The following is a 19,585-nucleotide window of genomic DNA, read 5'->3' as shown; positions in this document are numbered from 1 at the left end:
ATTGAATTCTATATTAATTCTACATAAACAGCCTATTGCTACGTTCAGCATGTTGGAATTACTGGGCGGTAAAAACACTTTACATCTTTGCCAATCAAGACACAGAAATTCAGACTTTTTTCACTGAAAGAACCCGGAACAGTGGTCATTTTATAGTAATTTAGTATAAATTTAGTATACTTAGGGGAAAAAATCGTTAATTGTGATTATTAGTATTAACACATGAAATTAGTTATAAAATGTCTCTTTTATCGTATTGCTGTTGTCAGTGTTTCATGAAAGCAATAAGCCAATTACAGTGATTTTACCATGGTTAAGTGCTGTTGTCAGACATGACGCAAACAACAGCAATGACTACTAAAAGTTCTATTACAAAACATATAAACCTCAACAACACACACCACTGCCTCGATCCTTAGTCAATTTTACTGACTTGTTTTTGCAGAAGTCTTCTGTCTCCTTTCTTGCTATATTATTCATAACCTGGTTCAGGACAGGGCCTGTGAGACAGCTTTCAGCCCCAAAATGCAGAAGGTATAATGTGTTACTCTAAATGCTGACTGCTGCAAAGCAATCTGATAAGATCCAGCAGACGGAAGACGGGAGGAGAGATAGATAAGGAAATTTGTCACAATGAGCTGTCTGTAGATAAACGCTGAGTTTGAGTGTTTATGACTGTTCTGCTCGCTTTATGATATATTTATGGTAAGAATCTCTCGGACATGTTTTGATAGCTGGGAAATTAACGCAAGTCTGAAACTGAAAGTGTGTGTGAGAGAGACTGTGTGTGAGTACTTACATCATATTTCAATGTGAAATCTGAAATATAGGCAAGTTATATTTCATATAGTTGTAGACTTTTGAGTATCAGCATAAAGTCAGGCCCAAATGGTTGATTATTTTAGCCAAAAAACACCTATTTAGACAGGAAAAGACTAAAATGTGAAGCGCCCAATCACAGTTTTTTTTTTTCTTTTTCTTTTTCCTCTTTACATTCCGTTTAAAGGCAAGGTTAACTGAAATTGTTGTGTATTAGTTGCATAAAGCCGACAATCAGAATAGAGCTTGCCAGACCAAGACAACACTTTCCATTTTTGTACAAAATGCATTAAGTGTTTACTTTAAAGCGGAACTCATTAAGATTTGCGAAGCTCCCCCTACAGGTTCCTTCAGTGAATCACACTATCATAAATACTCCAAGCGCAGCTCTGGACTACAACGCCAACAACGCTCACCAGCGCAGTAGTTTTGCAAATACAGTACAAGAAATCTCAATGGAGGTGGGTAATTTTCGAAATTGTCTTATAAAGTCATAATATATACATTGTTTTTAATTACCGTAAAGCATGTTGTCACTCTCGCGTGAACTTGACGCGAGATTGTCTCTAGCTTTCAGCAGACTGATGGTTGGACAGTTAGGCCGTGTGTCCACCAGAGCGTTTTTTCCAGCTGCTAGCGTACTTTTTCCAATTGTTTTCAATGGGAACGCCGCGTTTTTTAAACGGCAGGAGCGTAACGAGGCACTGAGCGTCTTTTTCACACTCAAGCGCTGTGAGCTCAGCGTTTTTTACTGGTCGCCTCGAGTTGAAGAATGTTCAACTTTGAGTAAAACGCTGCGCTCATCACTGTCACTTTTTAGCCAGCCGTTCAATCGGATTGGAGGAGGGACGGGACAAATACAACACCGACCAACTGTCACAACATTCTTGCTGTACAGCGACATCAACAAACAGAGAACGGAACAAAATGAATGAGAAATTAATATTGCTGGTCTCCGAAAATACATAGCAAGTCATTTTACATTGTGTCAACATTTTTATTCTGAAACAAATTACCTGCAAAATCAGTTATAAGTAACAGTGTCGCGGATATTCCGTATTATAGCAACAAAGCGTCTCAACGGAAAAAAACGTTGCGCTGCAGAAGCGCTCAAACATAGGCGTTTTAAGCAGAGCGCCTAGCCTTTTCAGCTGGCTAAAAACGCTTTGGTGCGTTTTTTTTTTCAAAGCGTTTTTAGCCTAAAGCGTTTTTAGCCAGCTGAAAATGCTAGGCGCTCTGCTTAAAATGCCTATCTATTTTTTCAGTTGATACGCTTTGTTGCTATGATATGGAATATCCGCAACACTGTTACTTATAACTGATTTTGCAGGTAATTTGTTCCAGACTAAAAATGTCGACACAATGTGGAATACTTGCTATGTATGTTCGGAGACCAGCAATAATTAAATTCTCATTCATTTTGTTCCATTCTCTGTTTGTTGATGTCGCTGTACAGCAAGAATGTTGTGACAGTTGGCCGGTGTTGTATTTGTCCCGCCCCTCCTCCACTCTGATTGGACGGCTGGCTAAAAAGTGACAGTGATGAGCGCAGCGTTTTACTCAAAGTTGAACATTCTTCAACTCGAGGCGAACAGTAAAAAATGTTGAGCTCTCAGTGCTTGAGCGTGAAAAAGACGCTCAGCGCCTCGTTACGCGCCTGCCCTTTAAAAAACGCGGCGCTCCCATTGAAAACAATTGGAAAAGTACGCTAGCCGCTGGAAAAAACGCTTTGGTGGACACACGGCCTTAAGAACATTTATCCTAATCATAGTTCCAATCACAAATCCATTTGACTAAAGATTATGAAGACTTGCACAGATTAATTGTTCATAACCAGACTGGTAATGTGCGCTAACAGAGTAAATAGGTTTCAACTGATTTCATGCAGACTTTAATGCTGAAGTGTGTCATTTTCTCCCCACTGTGTTAAAATACTTTTTTACGTTGTATGTAGAGACAACTACTTGTAGGTTGACTGAAAAGCGTAAACACTCTGGCGCTTTCAAAACATTGCTCTGTTTATTTAAGAATCCGACCAGCTTGACATAGCAACAGCAGCTCAACCAATAGCGTGAGTTTGGGGCGGGTCTATGGATTTTTATTAACCATTTGCAGACTCTGGGAGAGTTTAGAAAAGCTGTAAAAAGTGTTTTTTTTTTTTTTAAACAATTGATGAAGCTAGTGGTGCAGAAATTACACACTTCACAGACCTGGTGTTCTTCCCAGTGTTTTTCTCTGCTCATTTTTAGAAGGGCATTTGTGTAATATTTATGCATAACGTAAAATATTCAGCGTCTATACAATGTAACAGACTTCCGCACATTTGTAATTGAACTACTAGTACTTGTGTGTGTGCCTCCATAGTTGTTCTGGATTGAAATGTTCTGCAACAGCACGGTGATGACCTCCAGTGTAGCGCCCAGGGGACCCTTCAGAACACATTTGGTGTCCGCTCTGCACTGCTGCTGTGGCCGTCCCCTCTTATCTGTCACGCCGGCGCCCGTGTCTCTACCCATCACTGTCTTCTCCTCCGCCTTGCTCTGTAATCACACCATTCTCTTCTATCTTACCTTTTTCTCGTAAATGTTTATCTTCTCGCTTTTCTATCAACTCCCACAGTTTGAATAATATAAATATTCTGCTTTTATAAGTGAATTGAGTCATCAGTGTTAATATGCATGTTTGTGTTCACAATATACTGATTCACATTGAAGAAACACACACATAATAACACTATTTTGATTTGGACCAGTAATAAGCAACCACATCAACAAAAATTCATTCAGAACAGTTTAGCAATGGCATAGCAACCAACAACAAGACTCTACACCGTGGCGACATCTTTTGCACTAACAAGTTGTCCCAGAAATTTTGAACTTCCTTCCCATTTCCCATTCTCATTCTCCTTCCCAGTCTTGTACCTCATCTTTTCCCTTCTCACTCCCCATTTTTCCTCATTTCATCTCTTCCTTTTCTTCTCTTTCATGATACTTTCATGATACCAGTTTCAGCATACCAATTACTAATTATAAAAATGCCTCAAGAAGACCTTAGCACCATCCGTGAGTCCCTCTTCACAGAGCTGGCTGCTGTATATGTGTCCTTTGATACCCTGAATAGCCCAGAATGTTCAGCGCTTTCCTCTTTCTCTCTTGTCCTCTCTCATTAAAACCCAACCCGGTCCACACAGGCGATGCACCCTGGGCATTGCCAGCTATTAATCCACCACAGCTGAAGTCCGGTGACATGTTTTCCTTTCCCAGCTTTCGCTGCCTAATTACAGAACAAATTGCCACATTTATCTCTCAGTTTTTGCTGCATAATTTCTCCATTTTTAACTGTAACACACGACTAGCTCGTCCACCGTGTCCAACGTTGTTGGTGGTGCTTGGTATTGTATGCATTTACATACACGTGCATTCATGGGAATTAGATGGGTGATGAATGATGGGACATTTTGCCGTGCTAATTGGCATATAAGTGTGGCGCATACGGCTACGGCGTGGTGCTGAATAAAAATGCTGCACTAGGGAGTTCAAGCAAAAGGTTATATGGGTCATCTTACAAAGTTGACCTGAACCAGGGGCACAGGAACAATCTGGAACAACACATTAGAAGCCTTATCAGCTTGTCTCATGAATATTAATTACGTGATGTAACTAGTGATAGGCTGATAGGTCAGGCCAATTAATCGCCATCAGGTTGCTGAGTCCACTTGGCCTAAGTGTGTAAGTTCTAAAATCTGGCAACAGCTTTTTCACTGAATAACTAACAATTATTGTTAAAATTCTAGTACATTTTTAAGTAAATATTTGTCTAAAATAAAGGTTAATTTCAGCCTTTTTCTGTATTGTATATATCTGTGATGATGAAATACATGACTAGAAAAATAGTCTGCAGGTGCATTTGAAACATTTTAAAGGTGCCCTAGAACTTTTTTTAAAAAGATCTAATATAAGTCTAATGCTGCGTTCACACCAAACGCGAATAGAGCGTCAAATTCGCGTCTACCGCGTCTAGTTTGCCGCTTGAACATTTTGAATGCATTTGCGCGTCTAGAGCGAAATAGACGCGCGTAAAAAACAAGCGTTTGAAGCGAAATTGACGCGCGTTCGAGGCGAAATCCGCTTCTTGTGGGAGGGGCAAGTGCTAGGCGGTTGTCTGTTTGCAAGATGGCTGATGTTGATCGTGCGTTCATCGAGAGAGCTACCGCTTTGTATTTGCGGGTCGATAAACGTGTACGTGACTCAAAAGTGAAATGTGTATTTACAGCTTACCAGATTGCCCAATCTCCTCACCGACACTCTTCCAAGCGAGGTCCTTTTTATTCCTGTCTCTATAGAAGTATGAACTTGTGTCATAAATCTCTGGGTGACTGCTCACTGATAATATCAGTCGTTCCTCCATTTTGAATGAGTGACTCTGGGCGGGCCTGCCGCCACAGCAGCAAGCAGGCTCCTGATTGGTTAACGCGGCGCGAATTTACGCCAAAGTTCAAATTTTTCAACTCAGACGCGAATTTGCGTCAAATGCATAAATGCAAAAAAAGCACCATTTGCGCGTAACGCGCGAAACGCTCAATTACTAGACGCTAGAACTAGACGCGGGAATGAGGCGAATTCGCGTCTTCCGCGCCGAGCTAAATGCCTCATTCGCGCCGCGAGACCTCCAGACGCGCGTAAACGCGTCTTTACATTGACTTAACATTGAAATTATTCGCGCCAGACGCTCTATTCGCGTTTGGTGTGAACACAGCATAAGGTGTCCCCTGAATTTGTCTGTGAAGTTTCAGCTCAAAATACCCCATAGATTTTATTTTAATACATTTTTTTAACTGCCTATTTTGGGGAATCATTATAAATGAGCCGATTCAGGGCTACTGGCCCTTTAATTCTCGTGCTCCACGCCCACGGAGCTTCGCGCTTGCCTTGAACAGTGCATAAACAAAGTTTACACAGCTAATATAACCCTCAAATGGATCTTTACAAAGTGTTCATCAAGCATGCGGCATGCGTGCGTCGGATTATGTGAGTATTGTATACCGCTATATCGTTTACATTTGATTCTGAATGAGTTTGATAGTGCTCCGTGGCTAACGGCTAATGCTACACTGTTGGAGAGATTTATAAAGAATGAAGTTGTGTTTATGCATTATACAGACTGCAAGAGTTTAAAAATGAAAATAGCGACGGCTCTTGTCTCCGTGAATACAGTAAGAAACCATGGTAATTTTAACCACATTTAACAGTACATTAGCAACATGCTAACGAAACATTTAGAAAGACAATTTACAAATATCACTAAAAATATCATGATATCATGGATCATGTCAGTTATTATTGCTCCATCTGCCATTTTTCGCTATTGTTCTTGCTTGCTTACCTAGTCTGTTGATTCACCTGTGCAGATCCAGACGTTACTGCCTGCCCTTGTCTAATGCCTTTCATAATGTTGGGAACATGGGCTGGCATATGCAAATATTGGGGGCGTACACCCCGACTGTTACGTAACAGTCTGTGTTATGTTGAGATTCGCCTGTTCTTCGGAGGTCTTTTAAACAAATGAGATTTATATAAGAAGGAGGAAACAATGGAGTTTGAGACTCACTGTATGTCATTTCCATGTACTGAAATATTGTTATTTGACTATGCCAAGATAAATTAAATTTTTCATTCAAGGGCACCTTTAACTAATCATCTTGTAATGAATGTCATTTCAGTTCTACTTTTTGAGTATGAATTATCATATGCAGTAAAAGACAATACTCAAGCACTGTAAAAGGTTTAGCCATAAACTCAACTGACCGGCTTGTCTTCTGTATGATGTCACATGAGTCTCTTCAGACCTTAGAAATGTATAATTTATGAGCTTCTACAACTTTTGACCTCCTAACTGAACTCCTTTCCACAAATTGATCGTAGAAATAAAAACAGAATAAATAAAAAAAATAGTACCACAGTTTTCTCTTAGTCTTATTAAGTGTAAACAGTAAATGCAACCACAATCAAAGTCATCAAATAGAGACCACATTTTTCTTCAAGCATGATATAGAGGTAAAAGATGATTACAAATTACGCAACCCAGCCTAAGATAGCTTTCATACTGGGAGATATTTGCATGCATCAGAGACCCGTTTTCAAAATGCGGGTATTGAAATCGCATTTGAATGCACGCTCGCGTTTTACTTTCGCTTTCACCAACGCGTGTACTCTTTGTATAGGGAGTGGCAGTGCTGAGCGTGAATTCTACAAGATAAAGACATTTATTAGATTGTGTTGTGCAACGAATCCTCCGCTATGGTCTTGTCAGTCATCTCATCACTTACTTTCGTCATGTGATCACTGATTCCTGCTGCACTACAAACGGCTCTGCAGCTTGTGTTGGATAAGCTGGATGAAATTGAAGCAACTATTATCCAACTGAATTTAATGTTTTTTTTTTATTAAAATCAAAAAGTCAGTGGAGGCATAATGTAAACCTAGCGATGGCATCTTAATTTCACCTTCACACTCCATCATGGCAACATCGCAGGACAGCTTTTTACCTCGACGAGAATATTTTCGCTATAGGATGTTTTTCAAACTTCAACCACACACCCTTTCTCCACAACCAAGCGCTCAAACAGAACGCGCATAGTGTTTCTGATTTTCAGTCAAGCTCAGTGAAATTCTTATAATGTTCTTCTGTGTGTGTTGTGTGTGTATAATCATTAATACAAGTTTAAATGATTAATAAGCAAACTTGCTGCAGCCTTGACCTCACCTAAACACCAGCATCGTCCACAGAAAGGTTTGCAAAACAAACCCGAGACTGTGCGGTCAACATATTCATTTGGTAGGCAAAGCAATGATGTCATCTTTTGCCAACATAGTTTGCATCCAAACCCGTAGCACCAGAAACTCGACAACAATCACCCATCACAAGACTCAATGACAAACAAGATTTGATCTTGCTGTATATCTCTTTCACTGTTCTTTCAAACCAGTATATTGGTAAGGTAAACATTCAGAAGTACACAAAGCGTAGCTTATTTTCTCATGTTTGATCTTGTTTGAAGGGTTATCAATGGCTCCGTGAGTTCTGAATAGAGCCATTGTAAACGGCTTTACTTATCATGATTGAGTGCTAACCAATGAATGAAGGAGTAGTTTATGGAAGGAAATGATTCTCTTATCAGTCATAACACATCTAAGCAGTCATGTAATATTACAGTAAACTGAATATTTCAGAGGAGCGCTCTTCAAACATCAGTCATCATTTATTTAGTTTAATGATGCCGATATACACAACCAGTCAAACGTTTGGACAAACTGATCTTTATGATCTTAAAAAAACCTTTTGATCTAAAGGGTTATGACTATATGCTTGACATTAGTTTTGCAGATAAATATAAATTATGCATTTCAATATTAAAAAATAAAATGTTTATTTATTTATTTTTAAAATGGATGGATTAGATGTGAAGGAAAATCAGGCAAATGTTCAACACACTTCAACTCTTCTTACTGTTTAAAAGTAATATGAATTATATTATTTGTTTAACTTTTATCCATTTGTGTTATTTTACTATTTACTGTGTTATTATATAAACTTTACACTTGGGTTAAAAACAAACCAAGTTGGGTTGAAAATGGACAAACCCAGCAATTGGGTTGTTTTAACCCAGTGAATGGGTTGTTTTATCCCATCGGTAGGGTTAAATGTTTGCCCAACCAATTTTATATACTCAACTATTGTTTAATAAATTGTGTATTGCTTGCTTAAAATGAACCCAAAATATGCAAAATATGTTGGAAATTAACATTTATTAATATGTTTAATAAATTAACATTTATTAAAGGGGGGGGGGGTCACACACTGCCAATCTCATGTTAAACTTAAGTACCTATAGAGTAATATAACATCCTTCATATCGCCGAAAAGTCTTTAGTTTTATCATATTTATAAAAGATACATAAGCTGTACCGAGTCTTTCCGAAAACAGCCGAGCGCCTGGAGGCATGTCGTGTGAGCGGAGATAGAGCCATTCTGACGTCACACAGGCATATACTTGAAAAAAGACCCCAAAGTTCGTTGAAGATTTGGAAAAGTATTTTTGGCACAGAAATACTCCGTCATACGTCCAACTCGTGTTTTGAAACTTTGGCCATGTTTAGCTAGCCTGACTTCGCCATACTCATATTCTAGGCAGAATGTGAGTCTGATACTGCTCCATTGCACTTGAATTATGGGGCGTGTCTTAACCAAACCAGTAAAAAAAAAAACTTCTGCACTCAATTGGATAGACCTACAACCAATCAGAGCAACGCAGTAAGTGACGTATGTTGAACTTGTACTTAAACTTTTGCCGAATCCCGTTGGAAGGACGGCAAACACATCTTTCCCATCGACAAATGCCTTGATTGCGGTTCTTTGTTCGTCTTTTAAAATTAATACGCTGTCGATTTCTTTTATTACAGACGTGATAGCGGAATCTAAACATCTTACTTCTCCAGCTGCAGTCATCGTTGGTGAAAACCAATTCAACCCAAGCGCTCTTTGATGACATGGGTGGTTACGTAACCGCAGATAGCCTGTCCATCATCGATTAAAGCCCGCCCTGGCAATTTGATTGGCTCGGCCTTCTGGGAGCCGAGCATAATTACTCCACAATGGATCGAGTCCAGACTGAACTTCCCGTCCAAAAATGTTGTGGGCGGGGTTCGGGCTGGCACCCAGGCTAATGTTTAGCACTCTTTAACAGTGTAAATAAGACAGAATGCATGAAATAGCATTATACTCCCCCTTTAATAAGTTTAAGTTTTAACCCAGCGACTGTCTCTAGTAATTATGTGTCTGATTTTGAATTTCCAACCTATATTGGGTTCATTTTAAGTCAGCCATATAGTAATTTTTAAGCAATAATTTGATTAAATAAAACTGCCCAGCATGTTGGCCAAACATTTAACCCAATCTCTGGGTTAAAACAACCCAATTGCTGAGTTTGTTTATTTTCAACCCAACTTGGGTTGTTTTTAGCCCCAAATTTTTTAGAGTGTACTATAATGTAAAATTCTGGAAAAAGCAATAATAAAAAATGAGTAGTTGTGTGCAAACTTAGCATAAATAAATGACTGTAATGTGTATTTGAAAAAAGAAAAAAAAAAGATAAACTATATATATGTATTGCTCTTTTTTATCCTTTATTACTATGCTTTTCACTTAATAATCATTACTCATTCATCCCACTATATTAAAAGAGACAACAAAGAGATTGTTTGTAATGTGGATTAGTAGGTCAAGAGAGAGTAACTCACAGTTTCCACTGGTAGACGGTGACGGGCGGATTGGCATCTGCGTTGCACGTTAGCTGCACGTTTGGACGATTCAGGTACCAGTTGCCGTCAAAGCCCTCGATTTTTACCTCCGGCTCATCTGCATAAAAGCAAAAAAGCATCTTCAGGCAGAGGCTCTGATGGCTGTTCTGGGTCACATGACTTGGCGATGGGTGCTTGTCATAATACTGATTAATGTTCTGGGCTCATAGCTGAAAGGTCAAGAGTTTATTTCTTAAGCGATTGGGAGGAGAGCCAACAAGTGAAGGGTTACTGAGACTACAACCACCGCTGTGCCCTTTAGCTACCCACTTAGCCGCAAGCTACTCCAGGGCAACTATTCCAGAAATTGGTCTAATTGGATAAGAACCTCAGCTAAATGCCAAATTTCAATTCATTACAGCACAATTTTTTTCTATTAATGACGATATTAAAATGCACTGAATACTTGATGGTACCGGTCAGTAATTTCTATGTCTCTTCAGATTTATTCTTAATTGCTTTTATGAGCATGTATAAGGCTGAGCAAATTCAATTTGGAAATGTTATACCAAAGGGTAACTTGATTAACAAAACACTCAAAGTAAATCAAGAATCAGGACGAGCGATTCTCTGTGAACTTCCCTGTCACTCTAAACACGGCCTTTCACACAGACACGCCACGAGAACAATGTATTCTATAGCATGGTGCGGGAGAATGGGTGGATTTCCTCTATCAGTGGGCTTTATGGGGGATGAAATACTGGTCTAAACTGCCCTAAACAATAGCTGATAACAGCGGCTGAGACAGGCCAGTGACACATCTCTTCCTGCTCTGAACCTCCTCCGCAGAACTTGCGTAACAGTACAGCATAAATGCTAACATCTTATTATCAAGCACAAATACATTAATATGCATTTATTTTAGACATTCTTTGACATTCCAGTGGGGTTTAATAATTGGATTAAAATATTGTATAACATACATTTATGTCTTTTTGTGATGTATAATATATACAATTATTAAGACTTTTTTTTTTTTTTTTTTTTTTTTTTTCATATTTTTGAAAGAAGTCTCTTATGCTCAGCAAGGCTGCATTTATTCGATAAGGAATATTGTACAAAGAGCAATATTGTGACTTATTATTACAATTATTACAATTTCAGTTTTCTGTTTTAATATATTGTAATTTATTCCTGTGATGGCCAAACTGAATTTTCAGCAGCCATTACTCCTAGTTTTCAATGTCACAAGATCCTTCAGAAATCATTTTAATACGCTGATTTGGTGCTCAGTTATTAGAAGTCCTTATTATTGGTGTTGAAAAAAGTTTCTGCTGCTTAATGGAATGTGTGATACTTTTTCTTCAGGATTTTTTTTGATGAGTAGAAAGTTCAAAAGACCAGCATTCATTAAATATTAATCTTTTGTAACATTATAAATATCTTTACTGTCACTTTCGATCAATTTAATGTGCCCTTGCTGAATAAAAGTTTAGAATAATATTTTATTTTTTACCCCAAACTTTTGAATGGTTTTCCTGCATCACTGTATCACTGTTTCCACAAAAATATTAAGCAGAAAAAACACAAATTTCAACATTTATTAATAAGAAATGTTTCTTGAGCACCAAATCAGCATTTTAGATTGAAATCTGAAGGATCGTGTGATCGAGTATAATTGTGTCTTTTTATCTCACAATTCTGACTTTTTTTTCTCAGAACTGGTTATAAATTCGCAATTGCAAGTTATAAAGTCAGAATTGTGAAACACAAACTCGCAATTCTGACAAAAAAGTCAGTCTTTTTTTCCTTAGAATTGCGAGTTTATATCTCACAATTCTGAGAAAAGAAGTCAGAATTGCGAGTTTATATCTCACAATTGTTAGAAAGAAATCATATTTATGAACAAAAAAATAAGAATTGCGAGTTTATATCTCACAATTGTTAGAAAGAAATCAGATTTGCAAACAAAAAAAAAAATAAGAATTGCGAATTTATACCTCACAATTCTGAGAGAAGAAGTCAGAATTGCGAGTTTATATCTCACAATTGTTAGAAAGAAATCAGATTTATGAACAAAAAAATAAGAATTGCGAGTTTATATCTCACAATTGTTAGAAAGAAATCAGATTTATGAACAAAAAAATAAGAATTGCGAGTTTATATCTCACAATTGTTAGAAAGAAATCAGATTTGCGAGAAAAAGAAATTAGAATTGCGAATTTATATCTCACAATTCTGAGAAAAGAAGTCAGAATTGTGAGTTTATATCTCATAATTGCGAGAAAGAAATCATATTTGCGAGAAAAAAATTCAGAATTGTGAGTTTATATCTCACAATTGTTAGAAAGAAATCAGATTTATGAACAAAAAAATAAGAATTGCGAGTTTATATCTCACAATTGTTAGAAAGAAATCCAGATTTACGAGTTTATATCTCACAATTGTTAGAAAGAAATCAGATTTGCAAACAAAAAAATAAGAATTGTGAGTTTATATCTCATAATTGCGAGAAAAAGAAATTAGAATTGCTAATTTATATCTCGCAATTCTGAGAAAAGTCAGAATTGTGAGTTTATATCTCACAAGTTACGAGAAAGAAATCAGATTTGCGAGAAAAAAAATTCAGAATTGCGAGTTTATATCACAATTGTGAGTTTATAACACGCGTTTGTTAGTTTATAACTCATAATTCTAACATTATAACTCGCAATTCTGACTTTATTTCTCACATTGTGAATATATATCTCGCAAGTGTGAGAAAAAAGTGTGAGACAAAAAGTACCTTCATTTTATTTAGTGTCAGAAACAAGCTTCCACAGAAAACAGTTCTTCAAAATGTAATAATATTTCACAATATTACTTGGTTATAAATAAATAAATAAATGCAGCCTTGGTGAGCATAAGAGCCTTTAAAAAAAAAAAACAGCCCCACAGAACATGTGTATCACTGTAAATCTATCGATGTTGTGCAATTTCATTTGTTCTGCTGGAGTTTGAAAGATATGAAGAAAATCAATGTTCTTACACTGAACGTTGAGTATGACACTGTCGGTAAAGCGCTCTGCACGGTAGGTGACGATGCAGGTCAGCTTCTGCCGGTGAGTCTCGCGGCTGGGCAGCACGATGTAGTTGCTACGCACAGTCACGGTGCCATTCGGATTACGTGTTTCTTGAAACGTGGCTTCTCCTTTCAGAGCGGTCTCCCATTTGATGACGCTGGGAGGCTTGCCGTTAGCTGACATGCAGGTGGCCACGGGCATCTTGCGTTTCGGAGTCCTTGCCACGATAGTGGGTGAAGTCAAGGTCATCTTGGTCACTGGCCGTGCTGGATAAAAGAAGTAAACAATAAATAAAACAGGGAAAGGAAGGCTGTGGAAGATACTAAAAAACAGTGTGAAGAGGAACAACAAAGGTGCCCTTGAGAGTTAAGGAAAAAATCCACTTCCTCTAACTCTAATCTTGCTGTTCTGAAAAGTCGTTTTCTTCCCGTCGGTACAAATCAAGCAGTTCACTAATTTCTTTTTCCCCTACCCATGTTCAAAGCAAAAGCATCAGTCAAGCACTCAAACAGATGTAGAAACCACTCATTTCTCACGGTGCCCGAAGTCATCCAATCTCGATCCTTTATGAGCTGCCAATTAGCAATTAACGGGGCCCGCATCAAAAGGGAAGATGTGTGTTTATGTGAGTGCATGTCAAAGAGTGCTGATAGTGGGTCTGAGGTTTGTGGCGAGGGTTGATATGACATGAAGAGGCTCTTTGAAAGCACTAAGCTGGTTATCTCCATTCAGGTTGCTTGCTCTTACTGCAATGCCAGCATTCTCAGAGGACGCATGTGAACGTGATATACAAAATGGGCTTGGGAGTTAACAAGCCACACCAGTGAAAAGAAGAAAAAAAAAAGAAAAAAAGAAAAAACACCCTGTACTTGAGCCAAGCAGCTCCCTTTGCTGGCTTAATGGAAAACATATCAACACTTCATTTCTAATTAGATCTGCAATCAGTGGGAGCATAACCCACCTCTCTAACGAGATACTCTTCTCTTGCACCCCAACACACACACACACACACACACACCATGTTTTTTTTTCTAACCTGTGCAGTTTCCTAAGAGATGAATCACTGAAAGGAAAGCTTTAATTGATGTTTGTTTAGGACATTTATTTATTAAAAGAAAAGTTCACCTAACAATACATTTTTACGATTTATGCACCCTCATTTTGTACCAGTCACATATTATTTTTCATGTTAGGCAGAATGTCAGAGAATCTGTTTTTCATACAATGGAAGTGGGTCGTGATTTAAACAGCCAAGCTCGCTCAAAAAGGCACCATAAAAAGTAGCCCGTCGTGCACTTTATTGCAAGTCCTCTGAAGACATATGTTGTATGGATCAATATGAATTTTTTATTTATTTATTTATTTTTTTGGTCAGCCAAACCCCTCTGACCTAAAATATTTACTAAGTACTAAGTACTTCCTGAAATTTTAAGTTAAAGGGTTAGTTCACCCAAAAATGAAAATTCTGTCATTAATTACTCACCCTCATGTCGTTCCAAACCCGCAAGACCTTAATTCATCTTCGGAGCACAAATTAAGATATTTTTGATGAAATCTGTGAGCTCTCTGACCCCTCCATAGACAGCAATTTAATTACCACTTTCAAGGCCCAGAAAGGTAGCTTAGGTAGTCAGAATGCTGACTCATTATTGGCCGGCTCCTGCGTCAGCATCACACGCATGCTTTGTGCTGCTCACGTGAACAGCGTCGGCCAATACCGAGCCGGCGTTCTGACACAGAACCTGGAAGCGCTACAATGTAAACAACTTCAGTCGCTTCATAAAATTAAGGTTGAACCACTGCAGTCATGTTGACTATTTTAACGATGTCTTTACTACCCTTCTGTGCGTTTAAAGTGGTAATTAATATCTTAATTTGTGTTCTGAAGATGAACGAAGGTTCTTACGGGTGTGGAACAACATGAGGGTGAGTACAGATATTTTTAACATTTTAATAATTTACCAACAAATTTGCCTGTTTATGGTTCTCTGATGTTGGTTAATGCCATTTTATTTGCAGTTTAAAAAAAAAAAAAAATCATCTTTTTTAACATTTTTATGATTTAAATACCTGATAGCTCACAAACCCTGGTTTGAGAAACCCTGTTCTACTGTATGGCTTCAGAAGATCTGGAGTCGTGTTCTACTTTTATGGTGCTTTTGATCTTTTTGGAGCTATAAAGTATAAACACCATCCACTTTTGTTGTATGTCAAAGAGCAGCTTGGACATTCTGTGAAATATCTGATTTTCAAGGAAAAAGTAAACGATACAAGATTGGATTCCTTTTAGAAAATGATAACCTATCTTTACCTGTGTGTGCAGCTATTCATGAAAACACATATGAATATTTTATACCTACAGGTCAATTACACAACGATCAATACATTTCAAATGTATGGAAGGTTTGAACCAAGCACATTACGCACAAGACCTGAAGCGGTCAAGGACAAAGGTGATTTTTGTCAAGGGCTTACAGGGTTATGAATAAAATATTGCTGAAACAACATCCATTCACACCTTAATACCAATACTGCTAACCATGACAACACCTTGTGAGGGCTGAGAGTGCTGAGAATATTCAAGAAAATGACACATATTTCTTGCCTGTCCATTCATGGTGATTTATGTGATGTGTGTAAAGAACTTGCTGCTCCGTGCAAAACCTTCCTCTACAGCTGTACGGTAACCTTGTGCTTACTTACAGCTGATTAACTATTGAAATTATTCGCCAAAATTAATTCATTCTTAGTGACTGAATTCTAAGTTCTTACATAAAACTCATTCATAAAACATGAGCGGAATATCTTTTTAAGCAGTTTGTAATATTCTTTTGTAAACTGTCAATTTGATGTGACAAAAATAAAAATACTTACAGTACATAAACTGCAGAATTCAGTGTGGATTTCTATGTAAATTGTATGTACGACCAATTTTATACAACTTGTTGCATTCAATACCAACAGTGTTTTCAAACAACTTACATATTTACAATTTATTTTGCATTAAATTTGAATTTTCGTATAAATTGTTCACAAAACAACTTTAATGCGAATTTGCTGATGTTTTGGAACCATTCGAAAAACCATTCTTGCGTAAAAAAAAAGAAAAAAAAAATGAATGTGGATTTTTTATAAAAAACGTTTATGCACAATTTACTCTGTTTTTGTAAAATTTTGGCAAAAAAAAAAAAAAAATCTTAAGGAAATTTGAGAAACAAATTTCATTCACATTCAATTAGATTTTTCTGTCTAAATTCGTAAAACCATTGTAGTGTAAATTTTTGCATTAATTGAAAATTTTTGTGTAAATCATTCTTGAAATAAATTGTACCATTCAATGTGTGTAAACTGTATTCAAATTCAAATTGTATGTACATTCTTATAAATTCTAAATTTTAGCACTGTATATATATATATATATATGTTTTTGAACAAATTACACGCACACAAAACTGCCTGCTATTTGTGAATGATGCTCGTTGTCACATTAATGTGACAATTTACAGAATGATTTTATGAATGACAGAAATTTGTTCTGCTCATGTTTCAAGAATGAGGCCCATTGATCCTCTGTTTGTGAATGAGCTCTTTTCACAGGAGAACAGCACTATATATGTATGGTCTCAACTGCTAGTGTGGTGGCCTTACCAAAGACGGTGAGGTTGACCATATTCTCCCTGTTGCCTGCAGGGAAAGTGGTGTACTCGCAGATGTAGGCCGCTTCATCAGACAGCCGCAAGCTGGTGAACACAATGGTGGTATCCTCAAGAGAAGAAGGGGTCCTCTGGCGCACAGCAGGGTGCTTGAAGCTCACACGGTCTTTGAAAGGAGGCAGCACAGATACTCCCAAGGCTGGGTTGGCGGTGGCGACGTTTTGTTTGGTGCCATTTATCAGCTTTTGCCAGGTGACTTGAGAGATCTTCACTGGTGGCTTCCCGTTGATGAAGAGACATCGCAGCTCGACCGTATCACCCACAAATCCAGACTTGCTGGGGTCCGTCTGCACTGACTGCCCATTCCCCGCTGCAGAAAAACAGGAAGAGGGACATTACAAACAAGTCCACCAATCAGTGCTGAGAACGATGATTGATTAATGCATTATACTCACTATGTGGCATAATTTCAATTTAAAGGAAATAATTTGATTAAGAAAGTTCTTAAAAGGGAGCTATTATGCTCCTTTTCACAATATATTATACGTCTCTGGAGTCCCCTGAATGTGTCTGTGAAGTTTCAGCTTAAAATACCCCACAGATCATTTATTATAGCTTGTCAAATTTGCCCCTATTTGGGTGTGAACAAAAACACGCATTTTTCATGTGTGTCCCTTTAAATGCAAATGAGCTGCTGCTCCCAGCCCGCTTTCCAAAAGAGGGTGGAGCTTTAACAGCTCGCGCTTCGGTTGCTCAACAACAACAAAGCTGGAGAATCTCACGCAGCCAAAAAATCTAAAATCTGAGCGGCTGGGTTTAGTTACTGGGTTGTCCTTTTTCACGTTTTCTGGGTTGACAAATGCACCGGGGACCCGATTATAGCACTTAAACATGGAAAAAGTCCGATTTTCATGATATGTTCCCTTTAAGTCTCATTGGGGAAAAGAGTACGTTTTCTATAAACATTATTAGCTAATTCTAATAAATTGATAGTAAATTAAACTGACAACCCTAGCTTAAGTTACAACAACTCATTGACTCGACTCTGGCTTTTAAGCTACAGTCGAGTGCGTCCAAATAGCTAACATGGCAATTCAACAAGAGTACTTCAAACACTGTCTTCGTCGACAAACAGAACTAATTACAAGCATAGCAGCAGTGTTTACAGGCAGCATTAGGTCTTCAAGAGCTCCGGATGTAGACTTTCCCTGCATGTGTAATGATGGTAGATCCCCCCCGACACTGATCCTGACTGCCAACCCTCCCACACCACTCTATCCTAATTATTTCTCATTGGTAAACATCTCGGTGACAGCCTCAAGCACCTATTAATGGAAACAATGTGGGATCCAGTCTGAGTGTGCCCACAATGATGGCACTTGAATTAAGCTACAATAAACCAGTCAGGCAATTAGTAGTAAACGAATGGGTTTTCTATTTTTCCCCGCAATGGCTTTCAGGAGTTTGAAGGTATGTGTCACGTAGAGGATGCCTCCATTGCCCCCACTTAAAACAATAGTGGTTTTGTCTCTCTAGATAACCCTAAATACGGCGTGCCCCACGGTCGAATACGTCTTGTTTTGGCAAGCCCCTGGTCTTTTGTCTCCCTAGTGACCTTCTTTTACCCCCTCCAGCTGAGAATGATGTGTCAACACTCAAACCCCTCCTTCCCGCCCCTTCCTTTTCTCTAAGTCTCGCTTTCTTGCACGTGCTATTACTCATACTTTTGTTTAACTACCCCCTTTACCTCACCCCCTGCTTTTCATTCATATTTTCTTTGTCTTCACTTCCTTAACACCTGACCAGATAACCGGCTCTTCTAACATTTCCAGCCTGTTATGTTTTTTTCAGAAGGGCCATGCATCCACGAACACTTTCAGTTCCTGTTTAGCTCTACAGAGGCCATTCATAACAGAAGCTTTCCTGACCCATTAATAACTCTGAGGCAAACTTGTCTCTGGAGGGTCCATGACTTCTGTTGTCTTTAACAAAACTGTCGTAAAAAAAAGAGTATATATTTCTGCTCGCCGTCAGGTGCTGTGCTGTCCTGTTGGCCTCACTTCCTGCACAAACATATACTAAAACACATACCTTCACCTCCCTCTTTCCTCTCGGCCTCTCTCTTATTTATGACTGGTAAAAGAGGTAATTACCTCCTACAGAGAGACCTTAGCAAAGAGGAAGTAACTCTGAACTACTGTGCTTAATCACGCCACTCATAAAAGTTGGAAATACTGCACGGAAAAAAAAAAAAAATCCAGGTCATTTGATCAATGGGTATCATTTGTATCCATAATATAAATAATATGTATATATATATATATATATATATATATATATATATATATATATATATATATATATATATATATATATATATATATATATATATATGCTATAATAATGACATCATCTCCTTTCAAGATGTGAACTTTCAAGGACAATTTAGAGCCTCCTTTAGTATTTCATCTTTCGTTTTGTTGTTTTCATCTTTCGAGTTTGTATAGTAAACAACTGATCATTAAAAACTGCATGTTTGTAGAAATATCAGTATTAAATTCTCTTTCTAAGAAGAACGTTGTAGTCTCATGACCTCGAGCACTTCTATCAAATTAAAATGACAAATACACAAATTTTGAATATAAATGTTTTTGAACAAGTTAAACAAAATATCTGCTTGTTATTTGTGAATGAGGCCTATTGTTACATGAAAGTGACAATTTACCGAATGATTTTATGAATGACAGAAATTTGT

At 37.8% G+C, this 19,585-nt stretch overlaps 1 protein-coding gene across 2 annotated transcripts in view; it reads right to left on the bottom strand.

The window, feature by feature from the left end:
* nectin1b (nectin cell adhesion molecule 1b) overlaps positions 1-19,585 on the bottom strand; it is a 211,806-nt gene that overhangs the window by 129,694 nt on the left and 62,527 nt on the right. For both annotated transcript variants that reach the window (XM_048168946.1, XM_048168947.1), the window contains exons 2-4: positions 16,826-17,200; positions 13,144-13,443; positions 10,116-10,233 (exon numbers count right to left, since the gene is read on the bottom strand). In XM_048168946.1, the coding sequence (XP_048024903.1) occupies positions 10,116-10,233; positions 13,144-13,443; positions 16,826-17,200 (793 nt within the window). The remainder of the gene's footprint in view (positions 1-10,115; positions 10,234-13,143; positions 13,444-16,825; positions 17,201-19,585) is intronic.

This window comes from Megalobrama amblycephala, linkage group LG19, assembly GCF_018812025.1.
Source record: "Megalobrama amblycephala isolate DHTTF-2021 linkage group LG19, ASM1881202v1, whole genome shotgun sequence".
Classification (NCBI taxonomy): domain Eukaryota; kingdom Metazoa; phylum Chordata; class Actinopteri; order Cypriniformes; family Xenocyprididae; genus Megalobrama; species Megalobrama amblycephala.
The sequence above is the reverse complement of the archived record's forward strand: the minus strand, read 5'-3'. Positions and strand labels throughout refer to the sequence as shown.